A 22533-nucleotide genomic window follows, 5' to 3' on the forward strand; every position below is an offset into this window, starting at 1 on the left:
TCATTTGATCAAATTAAAGATGTTAACTGTCTTTTTAATCTATTACTTATTAAACAGGCCACCATCACAACCCCACCACCGTTTTTATTCTGAATCCTTGGCATTATGCAGAAAAGAAACTGCTTCTTAATTTAGCCGAAATCCTTGCTCAATTTGCACTTAATTGCTGGTTCAGTCGCTCACACCTCAGACCTGCAATTTTCCTCCCTTCAGCCGTCAGTCCAAATCACAGGATGTGTCCGTCAGGATTTCTACAATCATTCCTCCCTCACAACAACCGGAGAACGGAGCGTAAACACTCCTCTCAGTTACACTACGTTCCCCGCTGTAAACAGCAGCCGGTTTCATTCCAGCTCACGCACAAATCCAAAAGGCAAAACAAACCCTTAACAAGCTCCCCAGCAAAGGTCTTGTCTCCAAATATTTACTTGCCGAGTTTCCAGTAGGCATAATGCGGTTATGACATTTACCGAGAATGTTTCTCACGGCTGATCTCCGCTTCATTGAAGCCCATTAGCGGGGAACACAAAACAAGTTCTTTAGCTCCTTAGGGATGCTTTAAGGTCAGTCCAAGCTATTACACCTTAAATATGTTTACTGCACAAAGACTCAAGTTAGCTGACATTATCTCCACTCTGAAGGATGTGACTCATGCATTAGACATTCATGGAACTCGACAGACTCAAAGCCCGTGAAGTCTCATTATGGGGTCTAGCATGGAGAGCTCATGTGGGTTTACTCTGCAAAGATCTGGACCTGCTGGACTCTGAATCTGTGCTGAACAGACCTGTTGGAGAATTTGAGGGTTTGATTAACGGTAACTGGACATACCTGGCTCAGGTAATCGGCATCAGCCAAGAACTACAAGGCGGTAACTCTAAGGAACCAGGGTTGGGCTGCCCCGACTTTGAAGCCAAAAAGCAAAAAGTAATTCATTGTGTTTAATAAATGGATCCCAAAACAATAGATCGCTCACAGATTAGACTCCGTGGAGTTCGGATTACTCTTCATTAAAGGCTTTACTGAACTTTATTAAGTTAGGCTTAGTTCTCCTTCAGATGATCTCACCTGGAGGACACATGAACCCTAACATCAATTATTCCAATGGATTCTGATGTGGAGAAAAGCTACTTTGCCCCAATATGCAACGAGTTGACTAAAAACTTGACTAAATACTTTATCACAATACTTTACTACTATAAACACTTGACTAAATACTTTATCACAATACTTTACCTCTATTAAGACTTGACTAAATACTTTACTACTATAAACACTTGACTAAATACTTTACTACAATAAACACTTGACTAAGTACTTTATCACAATACTTTACTACTAATAACACTTGACTTACCTCTATTAAGACTTGACCAAATACTTTACTACTATAAACACTTGACTAAATACTTTATCACAATACTCTACTACTATAAATACTTGACTAAATACTTCATCACAATACTTTACTGCTATAAACACTTGACTAAATACTTTATCACAATACTTTACCTCTATTGAGACTTGACTAAATACTTTATCACAATACTCTACTACTATAAATACTTGACTAAATACTTCATCACAATACTTTACTACTAATAACACTTGACTTACCTCTATTAAGACTTGACCAAATACTTTACTACTATAAACACTTGACTAAATACTTTATCACAATACTCTACTACTATAAATACTTGACTAAATACTTCATCACAATACTTTACTGCTATAAACACTTGACTAAATACTTTATCACAATACTTTACTACTATAAATACTTGACTAAATACTTCATCACAATACTTTACTACTATAAACACTTGACTAAATACTTTATCACAATACTTTACCTCTATTAAGACTTGACTAAATACTTTATCACAATACTCTACTACTATAAATACTTGACTAAATACTTCATCACAATACTTTACTACTATAAACACTTGACTAAATACTTTATCACAATACTTTACCTCTATTAAGACTTGACTAAATACTTTACTACTATAAACACTTGACTAAATACTTTATCACAATACTCTACTACTATAAATACTTGACTAAATACTTCATCACAATACTTTACTGCTATAAACACTTGACTAAATACTTTATCACAATACTTTACCTCTATTGAGACTTGACTAAATACTTTATCACAATACTCTACTACTATAAATACTTGACTAAATACTTCATCACAATACTTTACTACTAATAACACTTGACTTACCTCTATTAAGACTTGACCAAATACTTTACTACTATAAACACTTGACTAAATACTTTATCACAATACTCTACTACTATAAATACTTGACTAAATACTTCATCACAATACTTTACTGCTATAAACACTTGACTAAATACTTTATCACAATACTTTACCTCTATTGAGACTTGACTAAATACTTTATCACAATACTCTACTACTATAAATACTTGACTAAATACTTCATCACAATACTTTACTACTAATAACACTTGACTTACCTCAATTAAGACTTGACCAAATACTTTACTACTATAAACACTTGACTAAATACTTTATCACAATACTCTACTACTATAAATACTTGACTAAATACTTCATCACAATACTTTACTGCTATAAACACTTGACTAAATACTTTATCACAATACTTTACTACTATAAATACTTGACTAAATACTTCATCACAATACTTTACTACTATAAACACTTGACTAAATACTTTATCACAATACTTTACCTCTATTAAGACTTGACTAAATACTTTATCACAATACTCTACTACTATAAATACTTGACTAAATACTTCATCACAATACTTTACTACTATAAACACTTGACTAAATACTTTATCACAATACTTTACCTCTATTAAGACTTGACTAAATACTTTACTACTATAAACACTTGACTAAATACTTTACTACAATAAACACTTGACTAAGTACTTTATCACAATACTTTACTACTAATAACACTTGACTTACCTCTATTAAGACTTGACCAAATACTTTACTACTATAAACACTTGACTAAATACTTTATCACAATACTTTACTACTATAAATACTTGACTAAATACTTCATCACAATACTTTACTGCTATAAACACTTGACTAAATACTTTATCACAATACTTTACCTCTATTGAGACTTGACTAAATACTTTATCACAATACTCTACTACTATAAATACTTGACTAAATACTTCATCACAATACTTTACTACTAATAACACTTGACTTACCTCTATTAAGACTTGACCAAATACTTTACTACTATAAACACTTGACTAAATACTTTATCACAATACTCTACTACTATAAATACTTGACTAAATACTTCATCACAATACTTTACTGCTATAAACACTTGACTAAATACTTTATCACAATACTTTACTACTATAAATACTTGACTAAATACTTCATCACAATACTTTACTACTATAAACACTTGACTAAATACTTTATCACAATACTTTACCTCTATTAAGACTTGACTAAATACTTTATCACAATACTCTACTACTATAAATACTTGACTAAATACTTCATCACAATACTTTACTACTATAAACACTTGACTAAATACTTTATCACAATACTTTACCTCTATTAAGACTTGACTAAATACTTTATCACAATACTCTACTACTATAAATACTTGACTAAATACTTCATCACAATACTTTACTGCTATAAACACTTGACTAAATACTTTATCACAATACTTTACTACTATAAACACTTGACTAAATACTTTATCACAATACTCTACTACTATAAATACTTGACTAAATACTTCATCACAATACTTTACTACTATAAACACTTGACTAAATACTTAATCACAATACTTTACTACTAATAACATTTGACTGAATACTTTTTTTCTACACTTTACTGCTATAAACACCTTACAAATTACTGTATCGTCGATGAAAGTGAATTGCGTAGAAGCTTCACGTTAGTACGGAGCTACATATCGATGCAAAGCCTCAGAATCGGTAGGAACCAGGTTAAATGTGTAAATGGGCGGAGCGTTACAGTACTTCAAAGAGCGCGTGTCATATCCTGTTGGGGGCGACGGCACTGGTGTTGAAGGGTTAAGTATGTTTTAAAAATCAGAAGAGGAACTGGCTGATCTGTTGAATACAAAGCAGTCCAGCTTCTTCCAACTGTTTTCCATATTGGCTTTTATAGCGTTTGGTGGGAGGAAAACAAATGCAGCGTCCGGTCACATCAACACCTGCGAGGACGGGAAGATTTGGAATTCTTAGATGAGATTTGAAGGAGTTCCCCGCTGACGGTAGCCAGTGTGGGAACTTCTGATCTCATGGATGGATTTAACTCCTGATGAACAGATTCAGAGGAGACTTTAAACCAATCAAACCTAAATTTAACCTGAAGGGGAGACGTCGTCCATCATCTGTTTGGATTTGTGACTGTAATTACCAGCAAACTGTTCCTTGTTAACAAAAGCCTCCTTGTTTTAGTACACTGTTGTGGAATTACCACAATGGCATTTCATTTCCTTCAGGTTGGAATCTCATTTGCTCTAATAGCTTGTAATGGTTTGCTGTGCACTAAGATGCATTATTTAGATAATGACATCTGATCACAGGCTTCAGCTCTGGCAGCTGGCATTAATAAGCCTTTATATTCTCCAGATTCTGCTCAAACTGTAATCAGATATTATTATGCAAATGTGGAAGGTGGAGCTGATTGACTAGTTGACAAATTCAGCACGTACAGATGCAGTGTTTTGAGAAGGAAACTCTTAGAAACAAAGGAAGGAGGGTGTGACGTTACCTTTCTCTATGCGAGAGCAGAGAGCCAACAAGGCGACTGATGTTGAGTCATTTCTTACAGCCTTTATGCTGATTCCAGCTAGAAATGACCACGCGTTGTTTTGATGATTCTTGAAACAACGTCACTGATGACTGTTTAGACTACAGACTGACCAACAGCAGTTTTAACTTGGGTTAAAACACTAAGCCATAATACTGGCTGATCAATCTTTTGTTAAAGAAACACATTTTTCTTAACTTCAAAAAACAAATCTTTGGTTTCTGTTCATAGTTTTTGTAAAAACAAAAGCAGGTTGAGCCAACACTTTGCCACTAGGGGTCTGTTTCGCACTAAATCAAGTCTGTCTTTGAGTTTAAAAAACTATTAAAGTTGATTTCATCTTTATTTAACGTATTTGAGCTGGAAGTTCAGCAAAAAGATGGTTTCCTTGCTTTTCGGATTGAAAGGAGAATCGCAAACCCGACTATGAACGTCAACTTTCATGATGCATTTCCACCGAATGCCCATCGCGGCACGTTTACGCCTCGTCGCCATATCATGGAAGGCACGGATGATGTTTAGAGATCAGGTGGATTTATTTTTTAGAGCTCTATCACGTCTCCATGTCTGAGACCATTCAAAGACTCTCCCAGTACGGTGATCTGCGTCTGAATGACGGCCGCTTTCAGCTGTGCTTCTGTCAAAATATGTCCTGTGATGTCATATCCTGCCATGTTTGAAACATTTTTCCTTCGTTTGTTTTTTCTTTCTTCTTTTTTTTTAACAATTGGTTTACAAAAAACATGTTTATAAAACAAAACCTTCTGTAACTTTTCAGCACCACGGTCAGCGCCACCATGGCAGGGAACAAAAATAGACCAAAAGGCGACGCAAGCTCGCCAGCCGCCAGTTGATACATGATTACCTGTCAATCACAAGACCACATCCCCTTTGAAGGCATGTCTGATCCCCCACTTAAAAAAATTGAGCCTGTAAATTTAAGAGTTCTTAGTTACTTAGCATTAACTAATAACCAACATGATTGTCTTACTAAGTGGTTATTTGGTGAGTTGACCAGGCTTTGGTTTCTTTTTTTTTTATATATATTTATTATTCAAGTTGCAAAAAGACCCAGAGGTTTAGTGCTCTTGCTTGATGGTTAAAGTGTTCTGGTTCATTGCCACAGCAAACGTGCGTTCATCAAAACAAGCTTCCACTTCTGTTCTGAATATAAAGCGATGATGAAGCAGAGGACCTGCTGCACGGATGCTGCTCTGCTGCAAAGCTCCCCAATGGGACCTGAACTGGTTCACGGCCATTAGCTACCAAAATAGAACATCTTCTGATATTCACGGGACTTTAAGATCATTGGTTAAAAAAACTGGACAAGCTTGGAGTTCTGACAAACAAATAACAGGGGTGCTTTGTTGTAGAATAAGGAATATTTATTCAGCTGCGTATATTTCTGACTTCCAAACCCTTTTCAGTTGGATGTGAAGAGTAGAAAATAGGTCAGTTGCTGCCTCAGTTTAAGATCAGACTCTCTAGTGTTGATGTTTGAGCAACCAAAGCCCCCACAGCTCCAGACGGGCTCTCCAAAGCCCGCCATGGCTTCCTCAGAGTGGACAGCCCGCCTTATGGGAGCTCTGGAGGCAGAGAGCTCTGAGGAACGGCCTTGAGCTGCTTCATAAACATGTTTGTGCCGTGAAGCTGTCACTCCCTCGTCAGTTTGAAGGGTGGATGAAGATGGGGTGTCCCTGCTCTGCCTTTGCTGTCGTTCTGAATAATAAAGTGACAGGCCTCCGTTTGCTGCTGACAGAGACACGCTGAACGCTGCTGACAACGCTGGCTGGATTCTTCTGATAAACCTATGCAGACCTGCACCGTTTTAGGCAGAAGGAGGCTTTATTTAGGGTATATGGACATAACGTTATGCATTTATGCACAAGTAATTTCAGATGGAACCGATCCGTTCTTACTTTGGAAGCTCTGAGACAAACTGAATCACCGTCAAATTCCATCCTCTATGCTTTTCATAAGTCATTATGGAAATAATTAAACCTAATATTTAGACATCATCAAGTAAAGATGAGACAAGCACAGGATGACCTTTAAAAACGGTGGCAATATTTTAGTCAAAGGGACCAAAAGGAGGTGATTTTTAGAATCATGTCTAGTTCTACTTCCAGGTTGTTGCACGTTGACTCCACCCACATATAGTTTGATTTGATTTACACATTTATAAAGAACATTGTTGCCCACCAAAATAATCAAAGCAGAAAAAATAAAATGATTTGACGGTGTGTGACAGAAACCCGTCTAGGTTTTTTCTACATGGCCACACACCGATAGAATTTTACTGAAAGAAAAACATGTTTTCAATTTTAAAATTCACAAAGATCTAAAACACACAAGTCAACAATTAAATTGTCAACATCAAAGGTGAAGTGTAACCATTTATTTCTGCATAGATATATATAAATGATTCAACTCAGACATCATAAATATACCACTTTACTAAATTCTGTTGAGTTTGCCAAATCATCAAGCTTATTTAAATACATCTGTGCTGCGATACCGCAAAGAAAGTTGGACCTGTTCGCTCAAAACCCAAGAATGTGCTGAAAAGTTGTATTTAGACAGTTTCAACCCACCTGCCAATCAAAATAAAAATCCCATTTTGGAGCTAAAGTAAAACAGAAACAGGAAAATACTGACAGCGGGCTAATAAATACAGTCAGGACCATACATATTTGGACAGAGACACATTCTTTCTAATTTAGTTTCTGTACATTATCACGGTAAATTTGAAACAAAACAACTCAGATGCCATTGAAGTGCAGACTTTCAGATTTTATTCCATGGGTTGAACAAAAAGATTGTATAAAAATGGGAAAAACCAAAGCATTTTTAAACACAATCCCTTCATTTCATGGGCTCATCAGTAATTGAACAAATGAAATAACTGAAAACCAAATGGTCATTCCTAATATTTGGTTGAAAAGCCTTTGTTGGCGATGACAGCCTGAAGTCTTGAACTCATGGACATCACCAGATGCTGGGTTTTCTCCTTCTGAATGCTCAGCCAGGCCTTTACTGCAGCAGCTTTCAGTTGCTGTTTGTTTGTGGGCCTTTCCGTCTGAAGTTTAGTCTTCAACAAGTGAAATGCTGCTCAACTGGGTTCAGATCAGGTGACTGACTTGGCCATTCAAGAATATTCCATTCTTTGCTTTAATAAACTCCTGAGTTGCTTTGGCTGTATGTTTTGGGTTGTTGTCCATCTGGATTATGAGACGCCGTCCAATCAGTTTGGCTGCATTCACCTGGATCTGCGCAGACAGGGCTGCATTCACCTGGATCTGCGCAGACAGTCTGTCTCTGAACACCTCAGAATTCATTGGGCTGCTTCTGTCCCGTGTCACGTCATCAATAAACACTAGTGCCACTAGCAGCCATGCAGGCCCAGACCATCACACTGCCTCCACCGTGTTTTACTTCTTCTCCATACTTTTCTCTTGTCATCGTTCTGGTAGAGGTTGATTTTGATTTCTAGCCTTCCTATCCTTGAGGCTTATGAGTGGCTTGCATCTTGCAGTGTAGCCTCTGTATCTACTTTCATGCAGTCTTCTTTTTATGGTAGACTTGGATATTGATCCGACTACCTCCTGGACAGGGTTGTTCACTTGGTTGGCTGTTGTGAACGGGTTCCTCTTCACCATGGAAATGATTCTGCCATCATCCACCACTGTTGTCTTCCGTGGACGTCCAGGTCTTTTTGTGTTAATGAGTTCACCAGAGCTTTCTTTCTTTCTCTCTCAGGATGTACCACACTGTTGATTTTGCCACTCCTAATACTGTAGCAATTTCTGGCATGTTTTTTTTAAATGTTTTCTCAGCTTAATGATGGCTCCTTTCACCTGCATGGAGAGCTCCTTTGACCGCATGTTGTCTGTTCACAGCAAAATCTTCTAAATGCAGCACGAGTCCTCTAATCAACTCCAAGCCTTTTATCTGCTTCACTCATAATGACATAACAAGGGAATTGCCCACACCTGCCCATGCAATAGCATGGAAGTCAATTGTCCAATTACTTACCATGAAATGAAGGGATTGTGTTTAAAAAATGCTTCAGTTTTAAACATTTTTATACAATCTTTTTGTTCAACCCATGGAATAAAACCTGAATGTCTGCACTTCAATGGCATCTGAGTTGTTTTATTTCAAATTTACTGTGGTAATGTACGGAAACTAAATTAGAAAGAATGGTGTAGGATCTGATTTAAGGTATAATCCTAAATCTTGCTGTCTACTAAAAGTCTTTTACAAAAAAATAGTCGATCATGTTTATAAAAGCTCCAATCAACGAAAGTCATATAAAGCTGGAAGCAGTTCAGACTTACATTACGTTTATGATCCAGATTTTATTAGGTATAAACTATGTTACTATGAACCAATTTATTGTGGAGTACCTCAGGGCACAATTTTGGAACCTATATATTTTTTCAATGTTATTTTTTTCTGTGGTCCAATTATAAGAAAAAATAAAATTCATTTTCATTTCACTGGAAGTGAAACACAAACCTAGTTAGACTAAAATGAAAGTATATGTATAGCTAAAGTAAAAATAATTGACTTAATGATTAAAAAATAAACCTGCAGTAGCCTGGTCATTAGATTGAAAAACCAAAGATGGGTCCTAGAATTATTGTTGTGTATGTTTTAGTTTAACACCAACAGGAAATGAAAACACGCTCTGTGAACTGCTGCAGTTCATCAACTATTTGGACAAATAAAACAGCTTTCAAAGTGTTGCAAATCCTACAAAACCGATTCTCTGCTTTCAGAATCCAATGGAATTAGGTTAAATGCGCCAAAGAATAAAGAGTTACAACAGATCAGAGAAGCTGCGTCTGCAGTTTAAGGGGTTCATTAGATGGTTTCCAAACAATATCCAGCTTCCAGGCTGGTTTTTACTTCGGAAAAGTCTCTAAATTTGATTTTCCGTTTTGTTCTTTCTGTGTGTATATTGGAGAGAAAAACCCTCCTCCAACTGACAACTGAGTCTTTCAAATCTCTATTTGATTCCAAGTCCTGTGATGGAATTGTTTGTGACTTCAGCAGTAAAACGGTTAAAGCGCTTCACATGTCACGACTGTCGGCTGGTTTTCCCTGACGCTGCAGGTTTTTCTGATGTGGAGGCATTTTCTTTCCCTTTCGTCCTTGTTTTTGCGGACCCAGCGGAGCACTTCAGTATCTGTGAATTGTATAATTAGTTTTAGATTGTGTCGATCTCCACCACAGAAGGATCAAAGTGTGGTCTGAAGTCCTTCTGGACAGGAGCCTCTCTTTTGGTTTGCTCTCAGAAGCAGTTCATCCTGGTGAAGGTGTTGCCGTCCATCCGGCTGTATTAAAAACAGGCTTTTTCCTACAGTCTGTATTAGGTTTAGCGTTTAGTTTCGTTGCATCTGTGTTATTGTTTCTCCTGTGTTTGTGATTGCAGTGCCTCCGGTGCTGTCGGTGTTCCAGCAGTCCTTTAACGCCACGGCGGACTACCAGGAGTCAGTCACCTTCACCTGCATCACTTCAGGTTCTCCTGAACCGGCCGTCACGTGGCACAGGTAGTCCCAACACTCCTGAAACGCTTCACACCCCAACCCGAGCCCCAACAATTCAGACTACGGCTGTGTATATACCATGTATGTCCAAAGGCAATAGCAGAGGATGACTTTGAATACGCTTTTCACATGATCAGGTCATGATCAGCATTAAGCACTAATAGTCACTTTTACCGAAGCAAAATCATTGTGCTTTTATTTTGGTAAATTAAGAAACATTTTTTTAAATCTCTAAATTGTCTGCTTTTCACAATAAAATATTGTTTGTATAAAAAAAATAGCTTTAACCAATAAAGTGAAGTAAGTTGGGTTAATTATGTATTTCCAACACTGCCTGTATGTACTTTATGAATTTAGCAAAATGGCTAAAAGTCCAAAACATCGAACCATCTCCAACATCATTTCAGTTCAAACCAGGGATGGGAACCGTTTGGACTGATCCTAAAACGGTTCTGGTGCCTGAACGATACTTAAACCGAGGATTAAAAAATGACAAAACCTGGCTGCAGACAACAACATGGCACTCAGACTTCATTAGCCAGGACCGTTTGTTGTCCGGAACCGAAGGTTTACGACCCCCACCTCCACTTTGGTCAAAAAAACACCCTTTGTTTGGGTCTAAATCCCCATTTTTGTGGAAAATACTATCGTTTTTGGTCCCTAAAACACAAACTTAACTGGCGACCCTAACAGTTTGAAGCGTTAAAACTGCTCCACCACCGTAACTCCTTAAGCGATCGACGTGAATCAGCTGATCGGCAGAGAAAAGCAGCTTTGCTACAGTCAGCAACACTTTCAAGCAGCTTTTCACCGATATGCGTTTGAAGTGTTGCACTCCGGCACAAAGCTGCTTTTCTCCGCGACAGAATACGCTGATTCCTGATGACGTTGAGGGTTGGAAAGTGACGGATGTTGAAGGAAGGTAAACAATGGCAGGGTGAAGGAGAGCGCTTGAATGTGTCCGTTTGCACTCACGCTGGTGTAAACAGGCGGCTCATCGCCATGACGACGGTACTTGTGCACATCGCTCTGGTCGGTGAATTAGAGTCTTTTGCTGAAGTTGCTTGATTTGCCTTTGGGATTTTGACTGAAGCTCCGCCCACCTATTCCTATATGAGCCCGCCCCCTATCACAGCGAAAAGGTCAAATTGGCTAGAAATGCCCAGCAAAACTGACTAGAATACAGGTCACGACGTGTTGACGTGTCTGAAACGAAGCTCCACACTCCGTTCCATATACAACGGTAAAGATGCCACCTTTTCAGTGAGTTTTGGCGCCCGTCCCTCTTTAAAACTGAGTTGTAAATGCCTCACTGAGCTCTGGAACGACAACCGTGAGGAGTGAACATCTACCAACAGATGGGTTTTGGTGCAGAGCTGGTGGAAGAGCCTTAGTGTGCTATGGAGCTAATTCAGTCTCAATGATCAGAAATGAACAAAAGATGCTTCACAACCATAATTCACATGATCTGTGAGTTCAAGTTACAAGTGCGCCTAAAAATTATGTTTGGGAAGCATCTACTGTGTTTTTGTGAAACACAGGGTGCACATTTGTGAGAAACAATTATTGTCCATGTGTGAAACACATCGTGTGCGTTTGTGAAACACATCGTGTACTCTATTTTGATCCATTTCTTTATGTTTTCATTCTGTCTCTTTACAGCACTTTGGGCCTGCATGGATTATTTAGGTACTTTATAAATAATGTTTATTATATCTATTTTAATTAAGGGGGGCACAAAACTTCATGTTTGCTTAAATGAATAAATAATTATTGTTAAATAAATAATTACTTTGGCAGCATTTGTAATCAATAACAGCCTCAACAAATAGTCAAAGTCAGACCTGCTCTGCTCTGTGGGGTCTGGTTGGGTCTTTGTTTGTGTTAAAGCTACTCCTATAGTTTCAGCAAGTTAGACAGATGTTAGCTAAAGTGCTGCGTAGCAGAAAGTCAATGAATTGACATGGAAACTGCACAATCAGTTCACAAAACTCACTGAAAAAAGAGCAGGAATGTGCACCTGAAGAGCATTTGACACCTGTACGCTCTCAACATGAGGTAATTAGCTCACACCCACCCGGCAATGATGACGAGCTCTTTGCACCTCGCCGTCCGTCCGTCCTTCCCTCGGTTGCACTTTATTGGCATCTGCTGCACTGTTTTGTTCGTTCCGTTGCCAACAGAATTCCTTGAGTCTTTGTTTGTGGAGCGCCTTCACGTGCGCTCTTGTGTTTTAATCAATTTAAATCAGATCAATGAAGCACAACTGGCAATAAAAAAATGTCAGACACAGTTGTAGCCGTGCTACAGTCTCCTTCCCTGTTTTTTTTTCTGTTTTCTTTGTCTGGAGTTGAATAGAAATCAATCATTTCCTTGGAGAAATGAGCCCCACAAAGCTTTCAAAAGTCAAAGTGAGCTTTGAAAACAGCTTTCAGCCGTAGTGTGAGGTTTCAAACACCCACATTGTCCAATTCTTTAAGTATCAGAGTGATTTTTAACAAGTAACGGTCAGACGTTTGTCGTTTTTATTGCTAGATTCCCGTTCCTCGTGTTTAACAGCTGATATTTCCTGATGCGTCTTTTCCACGCGCCGTGGATTCCGGTCAGAGTTACTCAGCAGGTCGCCGTGCAAAGAGCGCATTAACGAAGTGCCGTCGAACGACTCTGAATAACAAAAGGTTTGCAGCTCTGCCTGGATGTGGGCAGCCTGATTACGGGGAGAGGAACGCATCGCTCCATTATTCTGTTGGTCTCCGTCTGATAATGAGAGCTGAGGCGTTGAAAGGGAAGTCGATCGTGGCGAGGAGGGGAAGAAAGACGTACGCAGAAGCAGTGAAGATGCCGCACAGCAGGGAGAAACCTCAACTTTATAAACCCCATTCATCTTCCTCTTTACTTTTCAGGCCCAACAAAAGGAATTGTGTTTACTCCTGTGTGTCTCACCTCCTTTTTCACCTCCCAGCAGAGCAGGAAAATAGAGTTTTAATGATTTGATGGCTGATGTTGGGCTGTAAAATGCGCAGTGATAATAAAGGAGAGCCAATTCATTTGTAATTTCAGATTTTGACTTTCCAGGTTTAACTACTTTGGAACCTGTCTCTGTTTTTTGCGGTAATGGGAAGCCGCGGTGTGATTGATATGGTAATTTTACGGGAAAGCAACAGAAACGAGCAGCTTGTTAATCTTGAAGAAAAAGAAATCTTGATTTGGGCTTTTTTTTTTTTATCAACATGGCCTGATTGTTAAATCTAAGAGACTAAATTGCAATAGAAAAAATAATTAAATCTGTTCTTTAAACCAGCTTGAGTCGATAAAACTTTTTAAACTAGCTAGCTACACTTTACAGTTTAGATGATTTATTTTTTAGATTTCTGTTGTAATCAGCCTCTGTTAGACTAGAAGTATGATCACTTTAGGTCTTTGTCACATGCACTCTTAACCCTTGTGCTATCTTAGATGACCCCCCCCCCCTCACATTGACGTGTTCCCCCTACCATGATAAAGGTGAATAAAGATGGAAAGATTTCATGTAATCCATGGACACCAGTGAAGATCACAAATCATTGAAGAAAAAAGTTTCAGAGCACTGTCTAGTGGGTCTAAATGACCCCACTCCCAATGGTAAAGTGCCTAGGACAGCATAAGGGTTAAGGCGAGCACAGGTGTGGTACGGACACCTCAAGCGATGTCATGAAAATAGAACGTACTATTGTCATGCGTGTGGTAAGTGTGTCATGAAGTATTCGTACGGGTAATGTAAGGTACACGCGCTTATGACGTTCAGGTGATGCTGTCCTACGGTGTCCCCACGCTCTAGTCGTTAGTAAGGTAAGAGTACCCGCCCCTTAATGACTAGTGCTGCACACACAGTATGTGCACGTGATACGAACGTGCCCGGATGATGTTTACACAAACTACACTCTACACTACCCAAGTTTTTTAAGAGCGTTTTCGGACTCTACTTCCAAAAGGCGCCACCGTTGAACCAGTTGAACTTTGACCAATTAGGGACTCGGATTTGGTAGTGATGTATGGTTAGCGTCCTCTTAAATTTACAGAAGTACCAAGTGTTTGTAAATTCCTCACGGGGAAGAAATGAATAATTGTTGTTTGTGTCCGGCTTTGGCCTTCCAACATGCTCACTCCGGATTAGAGAGAGTGGTTCCCATAGATACGTAGACTAAGATCAACATGGACCAGTTACAGCATACTGAGGACATCTGGTTCCAACATAGCGACTGACACGTGGTGAAAAAATGCCGACTGAAGTGACTTCATTTGTTGGAAACCAGATGCAAAGCATTTCCTATGGATGACGTCGCACTGGCTCAGTCCAGTGCTGTATATACAGTCAATGGTTGGGACAATCTAAGTCCATGGATGAGCCTCTGTGGCCTCTGGGGTCTAAAAGTAGCAAAAGCAATCATCAGTGGTTTGGAGACCATTAGTCATCCAGTCATCGCATCTGTGGTTCCTGATCATTCCCTTCCGTCAATAAGTGGTGTTTTTGAGGAATGTTTTAAATCCAGAAACAGAATGCTGGGTCTTGGTGATTGTTCGTGGTTTCTTGCTCATCGTATAGAAGAAAAAACAGTGTTACAATAATCCAATTTTGCCCTTTAGGTCTGCTTCTGGAGGTTTGGAGGCGTTTTGGGGAATTTGGTGAATAGGTCCTGCTGATGTTCAGGGTCTTTATGAGAAACTTTCAAAGGTCAGACCTCTAAAAATCTCTATAAAAACATTAACAGGCTTCTCACTTCTAGGAGACACAGGGACACCATCTGTGTCTCTACTAGATTTTTTGAGATTCTCCAGAATTAAATTGCACACCTATCAGCAGAGAAGTCATCCGAGACGTAAACAACAAATCACAATCCAATTTGGTTTTTGCTTTGATCTCACACCTCGCAGTGTGTTCCGGCCGCCTTTGCTGTCAACGTGAGGTTTCACCTCACCCACGGTGCATCTTTGGTAATGGACTCGCTGCCGCCAGTCAGTCAGCATAATGACATTCAGTGCTGCAGCACATCCTGGACCAGAAGACGAGGCCTCTCTTCATTTCCTCTTCGGCTCGCTGAAGTTATTACTCGGCTTTAGAGTTTCCTGTGACGACTTTCAATTATCCTTCCTGCCTGTTTTTCTAAGCTACAGTAGAATGAGACAATACGCCCGTGTGTCTCCGTCTGCCTCCTAAATCTCCAAATCTACTAACGTATCCTTCAAATTATGAAGCAGTTATCTGCTGAAGGAAGCTACCAAAACAAGAACAGACGACTTAATGGATTCCATTTTAATGTTCCAGCTGGAGACGACTCAGAAGTTGTTGTGTTTTTAGTTTGATTTATTAAAGTTATTAAGCAAAAAAAGTTTTTGTTTTTCAAAAGCCATCAGTGAAAATTATCTGGGAAAAAAGACTTTTGTAAGAGACTTAAATGAGTGTTTACAACAATTTACAAGATTGACTCTCAGTGGAAAGAGAAACATCCTTGAAAGTCTCAAATATATGCATATAAATGTATGTTTATACTTTGTTTTCCACCTTTTACTATGATTTTACAAGGAATCTACCAGATTGGACATTCCTTGTCATCCATTGGTGTTGTTGGATGAATGGGAACAGTCCCACGTTCTTTCATCAGCCTCCATCTTTGGGAGTAACTCTCCCCTTCAACTCCTTCATGTCTGCAGGATTTCTTGTATCTGCTGAGACATCTTTTTTTTATGGCCTTCATCTGATTCATGGTGTTTTTTGTTTTTGTTGCTTCTGTTCTCAAGGCCTGTTTTTGTGCTGATGTATCGCCCTCCCATCCCGTCTCTCATATCAGCCTTCTCCAGCTCCTTGGGGAGAATGGTCCTGATGCACCTCTTCGTTTTATTTAGTAACGTACTTCTGCTTAGTCAAATTTATATTAATCTTAGGTTGGTGTTCGTGGTCACTATGTAAAGGGTGTGCAGCGACCCCATTCCTTCAGATGTACCACCTGCTTGTTTCCAGCCGTCCCTGCTCTTGTTGCTGCTAACTATCTGGATTGAATGAATCCAGAAATTTTCTTTAACCGTTTAACCGTCAAAAGATCGGAGTCCTTCTATTGATGCCTTTAAATGTTGTCATCCTGTCAATCTGAAACAAATGGAGCCCTTTCTTGTCAAGATGGTTGCTCTATAGCCTTAGTACCACCTGTCCTTAAGGGTGGATACGGGCTGTTTGCAGGTTAAAAAAAAAGGGGCAAAACCTGTACTGTGCACAATTTGTTGTAGACTGCAAGGTAGACCCAAAATGTTTAGTGAACACTTACAGAACGCATAAGGGTAGGCAGCGTTAGAAATAAGGGGAAAAAAATGGTTGTCCGGCAAGGAACATTTGGTTGTCCTCCCCAATTTTTGGTTGTCCTTCGATACCAGCATTCAACAGCAACGAAACCTACTCAGATGTCAGTACTTACATCTTTAATTCTTCTATACATCTAATATCAACTGCCTCTTATGATGGATATTTAAAACACTCTTTAAATATTAAAAACAAATATTTTGCTAAACATTAAAGCATTTGGTTACACAAAGTAAATGCCATGTAAATCAAATACTGTTACGGTCAAATGAAAATACTTTATCTTACCCTATAATCTATCAGAAAATTGATTACATTAACCAACACTGTAACCTAATGAGTATTTTTATAATTTAGAACACTTGTATGGACTGGGACTAGTACAGAATTCCAAATATAAAGTAATATTTATATGTGATGAAAAGTTATAATATGATATAACATCTATTTCAAATAAACACATGTGTAAATGATACCATGTTTCCATTGTGCGCTGCAGTAGCAGTAAAGACTAATATCCCTGATCTCCTAAACAAGACATGCAGGTGCAATGTTGTCATTTTTGACAAGTAATTTCAGACAAGTTCCTCAAGGGATATGTCATCATCATCATCAACGTCCGACTCAGTCTGCTGAGGCTGATGCCGCTCACGTCTTCGGGCGTACGGTACTCGGTTCGTTCGGAAGTCATGTGACATCATTCGTGTACACTCGTTTTATCTTAAAAAGTCGGAGGTCGGTTTCCCAAAAACTATGAAAAATAGTCAAAAAATACCAAAATGTTGAATAAAAGACCAGGTTGTCACACGGACAACCATCAGGTTCATTTTTGGTTGTCCTCCGTGAAATCTGGTTGTCTCTGACAACAGGATAACCGCTTATTTCAAACGCTGGTAGGTAAGGGTGAAGTAGGTGAGAAACAGGTGTGTCGTACAGATGTTACACTTTTCCAAGCCCCCAAATCCTGCTGATTGCGTGTTAGTTCTGGTCACCTCATAACTGCGCTCTCCTTTTGTGCAGCCTAACTGTAAAGCTACATTCACACCATGCATGTTTAAGTACGTGCGTTCTTGAACGTGCATAAGGAATCAAAGTAGGTGAGATGCAGGTGTGTCTTACAGATTGTTTTGACCTTCCCCCAAATCGTACGCATTCCGCAGGTGCTGTTCACGTAATAAGTGAAAGCTCCTGGTACGACATCATAAGTGTTTGTAACTTCCCTTATAGCCACAAATGCTTCACCATACACTAGCCGCACTCGACAATGGTATGTTCCTTCTTTATGACGACCCTTGAGGTAGCCGTACAAACATTAAAGGAATTGCAAAACACACCTGTGCTCCCCTCCACGACCCTCCACGGACCTAACAACCCAAAAATCGGAGAAGCCGTACACGTCAACCCCTGTCCGACTATTGAAAGCAGTTTTAATCCAGTTCAGTCAAGTAACTGATCTCGTTTAAAAAAAACTTACCGTTGGCAGAAAAAGCCTCATTGAGTTTGTCTAAATCTGTTCTCTGGCAGATTCAGTAGGCAGCAGTTGAAGCGAAAACACAGCAGGTTAGCAAGCTGCAAATAAACCTGCCTGGGGAGGCAAGAAACCTGATCTACTCATAATTCTCTGCTCTCAAGCCTAAATATGAAGATGGATTAGTGTAGCTGTTGCATTTGTGTTTGATCAGTTTCCCCACAAATTGAAATATGGTGAGACATAAAGAGAACAATACATTCAAATCCACCGCCGAGTCATGTGGGAAATGCTGCAGTGTGTGAGGAAATGTACTCTGACGGTCTTTGACGGTTCTCAAGCACCGACTGAGAACAAAGTTTGAGTAGTTTTAGGCAGTGAGCTGGATCATTCCTCATGAGGTTGTCTTTATCAATCCAGCTGTTCTGGTACAAGAGCGTATGGCACCAAGAGTGAAGAAGTTGCAACTGTAGCATGTGCTACAGCATGACCTTTGCATAGGTCATTGTCATGTGTGATTACTTTTCCTCGCTCATCTATGTCGCCTTCCTCTGCTTTTTATTTGAGCAGAAAAGGTCAGCAGCTAGAGCCATCAGAGCAGTACACTTTCGACAAGAAGGAGGGCGGTCGGAGTACGTTAACCATCCGCAACATCCGCCAGACCGATGGAGGAGCCTACGCCTGCAAGGCCACCAACAAGGCGGGATCCCAGGAAAGGGAGCTCTTCCTCAAAGTGTTTGGTGAGTATCCCTCAGGCATTTCTACCAGGATTACAAACTCCAATGCTGGATAAATGTGGGATCTGTTATGTCTTTTCAGCATGTCCAAAGTGTGGACCACACTAAAACACCTGAAGGTGTGGCCAGAGTCCTTTCCCGCTATTTCTGGTCTACTGTGCAACAATCCTAGCTAGCAAAGGTGTGCAACAATTCTAGCTAGCAAAGGTGTGCAATAATGCTAGCTAGCAAAGGTGGGCAACAATGCTAGCTAGCAAAGGTGGGCAACAATGCTAGCTAGCAAAGGTGGGCAACAATGCTACCTAACAAGGGCATGTAACAATGGTAGCTAGCAAAGGTGTGCAATAATGCTAGCTAGCAAAGGTGGGCAACAATGCTACCTAACAAGGGCATGTAACAATGGTAGCTAGCAAAGGTGTGCAATAATGCTAGCTAGCAAAGGTGGGCAACAATGCTACCTAACAAGGGCATGTAACAATGGTAGCTAGCAAAGGTGTGCAATAATGCTAGCTAGCAAAGGTGGGCAACAATGCTACCTAACAAGGGCATGTAACAATGGTAGCTAGCAAAGGTGTGCAATAATGCTAGCTAGCAAAGGTGGGCAACAATGCTACCTAACAAGGGCATGTAACAATGGTAGTTAGCAAAGGTGTGCAAGCTCCAGTGTTAGAGGGTTAACATGGCCTTCAAGTAGAAAAGTAAAAATATTGGATTAAAAAAAGGTAACCCTGAGTTTCTATGTGAAAACATAAAGTTCGTATTTGCATTTTGAAGAGCCGACCCTCAAACATCTTCATGTTTGCAGATGTGGCTCACCCACTAAATGGTTTGGACAACCGTCTGTAGGTACCTAACTGAAATGAAATCTTTGGTAAACATGATCAAACGTCTCAAAGCTTCAGATCTTTAAAGATTAAACATTTCCATAAGCGTGTTGGGACTATGGTGATGGTCTGATTCACAAATGAATGTTCAGGGAGAAATTCTTGATGATCCTCGTTTGATCTACCCACATGGAGACATGTCAAAGCAAGCACAATGCACACACACACTAACAACAGCTTTGATCTCATCTTCTAGTTGTATTCATTTGACCATAAAACATGAAGAAATCCTGATAAATAAAAGTGTAAAAACAATTTCATGTATCGTAGCCAAAACATCCTAAAGATTTAGAATTTTGTTGAACAGTGAATGTAAATGTCTTCTTTATAGATGATATAATGCTATTAGACACGGTAATAACAATAATGCATATTTGGAGTAGAAATGTATCTGCATTTTACAGCAAAAAAAACCTCTGTGGGAAACATCAAAACCAACATGTGAGGTTTTCTACTTAAAACTGTCTGTTTGTATTCAAATCTAATTTAAACCAAAAAAATACCCATCACATTGCTGTTTTTATACGTATGTATGTATGGCGCTAAACTAGCCACTTCCAGCTAGCCGATAAACTAGACTAGAGACGCCTGTGTTAAATGACTGTTAGAAATGAGGACATTTGACACTCAAAGCGTAGTTTGTGAGGAGATCCTCTGGACGCTTTGTATCATGTGCACATGGATGCAGCCTTGGTACACCATCAGTAAGCAGTGATGAAAGTCTTTCGGGAATTCCCGGAAATCCGGGTTTTTGAGCAAACCGATCGTACCTTCCGGGAAATAAAGACCTGATCTCTACGGACAAATCGCTTTCTGGATGAAAAAATTGTCTGAAATTGGCAAATTTTAGCTTTATATTTTTCCATGGATCGCTTTCTCTATGGGCGTGGCCATCTCTGGTCTTCCCATCCTAATTGACCAATGACGGGCCATTTTAATTGCTTTCGGATGCGTCGACAGCTCTGATTGGTGTGTACCACTGTATCTGTGTGTACCACTTGGTCAGCGTGACAGATTCCCTAGAGACCAAAACCGGCGGACCTACGCTAAACGTTCACAAACAAATCTGAAGAGTTTGCGATTAGCGATTAGCGGCTGGGTAGCTCGGTTGGCAAGGTGGGAAGCTACCATGCAGGAAACCAGGGTTCGATTCCCAGAGGGGAATGAGCAATGGCACTGGGGACAATTACCATATCAATGGCGAGCAGTTAACATCACCCAGTGAGGGTCCTTAGGCAAGACCCTTAACGCTACTGCCTCCCGAGCGCGGCTTCGGCTGCAGCTCACCACTCCCCAAGCGGATGGGTCAAATGCGGAGAAAGAATTTCCCTTTGTGGGATAAAATACAGTGTATAAAAAAATTTAAAAAAAATAAATTTGTGTTAAAATAATGGCGGGCATCGTCATTATTGAACGTGGTCACGACCTCAGTTGTGAGAAGAAGATAAAAAACAAATTTAAGTGGTCTTGGGTGGAGGAAGAAGATTTTTAAGGTAGTGTAGGTCATAATCTCAAAACCAAATTTTGAAATTATTTCAGTTTTCTTATTTTGAATGCATTTCTCTATCTAATTTATTTGTATTTCCTAATTACCACGATTTAGTTCAGTTTTGCTCAAAACATTGACATTAATTATAATTATAAGTATTTGGTGGTTTGGACCCACACTCCTTTAAAAAAGAATGTTTATAATGTTTAATTTTGTTTGTATGTTTGTTTTGATATTTCCCAGATTACTAAGTATTGGTGTTAAGGAATTGATGTATTATGTTATAGAAAGGTAGTTTAAAGCAGATCCCTTATTTTGATGTAATTATAGTTTGAGAAAACAGTATTTCTAAAGCAGAAATCATTCAAATAAATGAGGTACTTTCATAGGATGTCATAGTTACTGGTGTTCTTTTTGCCATTTGGGGCTTTGATGTTACTATATTTTAGCAATTGTATGTTTTGCAGCTTTTAGGAAAAGCTTAGATTGTAGGATTGTGTTACTTTTAGCAATTATCCAAATTATTTTTTAGTACCAGCAAGTCCTTAATGGCAAGTCAAACTAGGGGTTTGAACGACAAATCATGATGCTCCAATTAGTTAAAGTTTCTTGATTAAGTGAATAACTAGCTGCCAGAATGTACCAGAATGCATCTAAGACCATGTATTTTTCAAAAATGACGCTCCGCACCCGTCATATTGCTCAAAGAAAAGTTCAGGGATTTTTCCTTGCCTGACTTTCATCACTGGTAAGGAGCCGGTGCTCTTACCTTACTAACGACTAGTGTGTGGTGTGAGGACAGTGTATGACAGCATCACCCCCGTACGTCATAAGTGCGTGTAACTTCCATTAGCCTTACAAATACTTCACATTACACTTACCACATGCAGGACAATGGCACGTTCCAATTTCATGACGTCTGTTGAGGTGGCCATACGAACCTCAAGAGAACTGCAAGACACACCTGCACTCCTCTTAAGACGCAGCCTCACATCTCTACGACCCTCTACGGACCCAGACAACCCAAAAACCTGCAGCATGCAGATAGATCAACCCCCATATAGGTGCATGAGACTAAAATAAAAAGTGTGGGCATACCTCTGCATTTACTTGGGTTGTATCCGGACTGGACGCATTTGATTTGCTAAAATTGAACCAGAGTTAATTTCCCTGATAATTCATGAAGAAAACCCACCCAAGCGGACCAGGAACCACTCT

General features: G+C 39.4%; 1 protein-coding gene across 13 annotated transcripts in view; it reads left to right on the top strand.

Moving 5' to 3' along the window:
• ncam2a (neural cell adhesion molecule 2a) overlaps nucleotides 1–22533 on the top strand; it is a 321431-nt gene that overhangs the window by 247042 nt on the left and 51856 nt on the right. For all 13 annotated transcript variants that reach the window (XM_078931074.1, XM_078931083.1, XM_078931079.1 and 10 more), the window contains 2 exons: nucleotides 10295–10412; nucleotides 18776–18945. In XM_078931074.1, the coding sequence (XP_078787200.1) occupies nucleotides 10295–10412; nucleotides 18776–18945 (288 nt within the window). The remainder of the gene's footprint in view (nucleotides 1–10294; nucleotides 10413–18775; nucleotides 18946–22533) is intronic.

The sequence above is a fragment of the Oryzias latipes genome, chromosome 2, assembly GCF_053564925.1.
Source record: "Oryzias latipes strain Hd-rR chromosome 2, Olatipes_Hd-rR_3.1".
Classification (NCBI taxonomy): Eukaryota; Metazoa; Chordata; class Actinopteri; order Beloniformes; family Adrianichthyidae; genus Oryzias; species Oryzias latipes.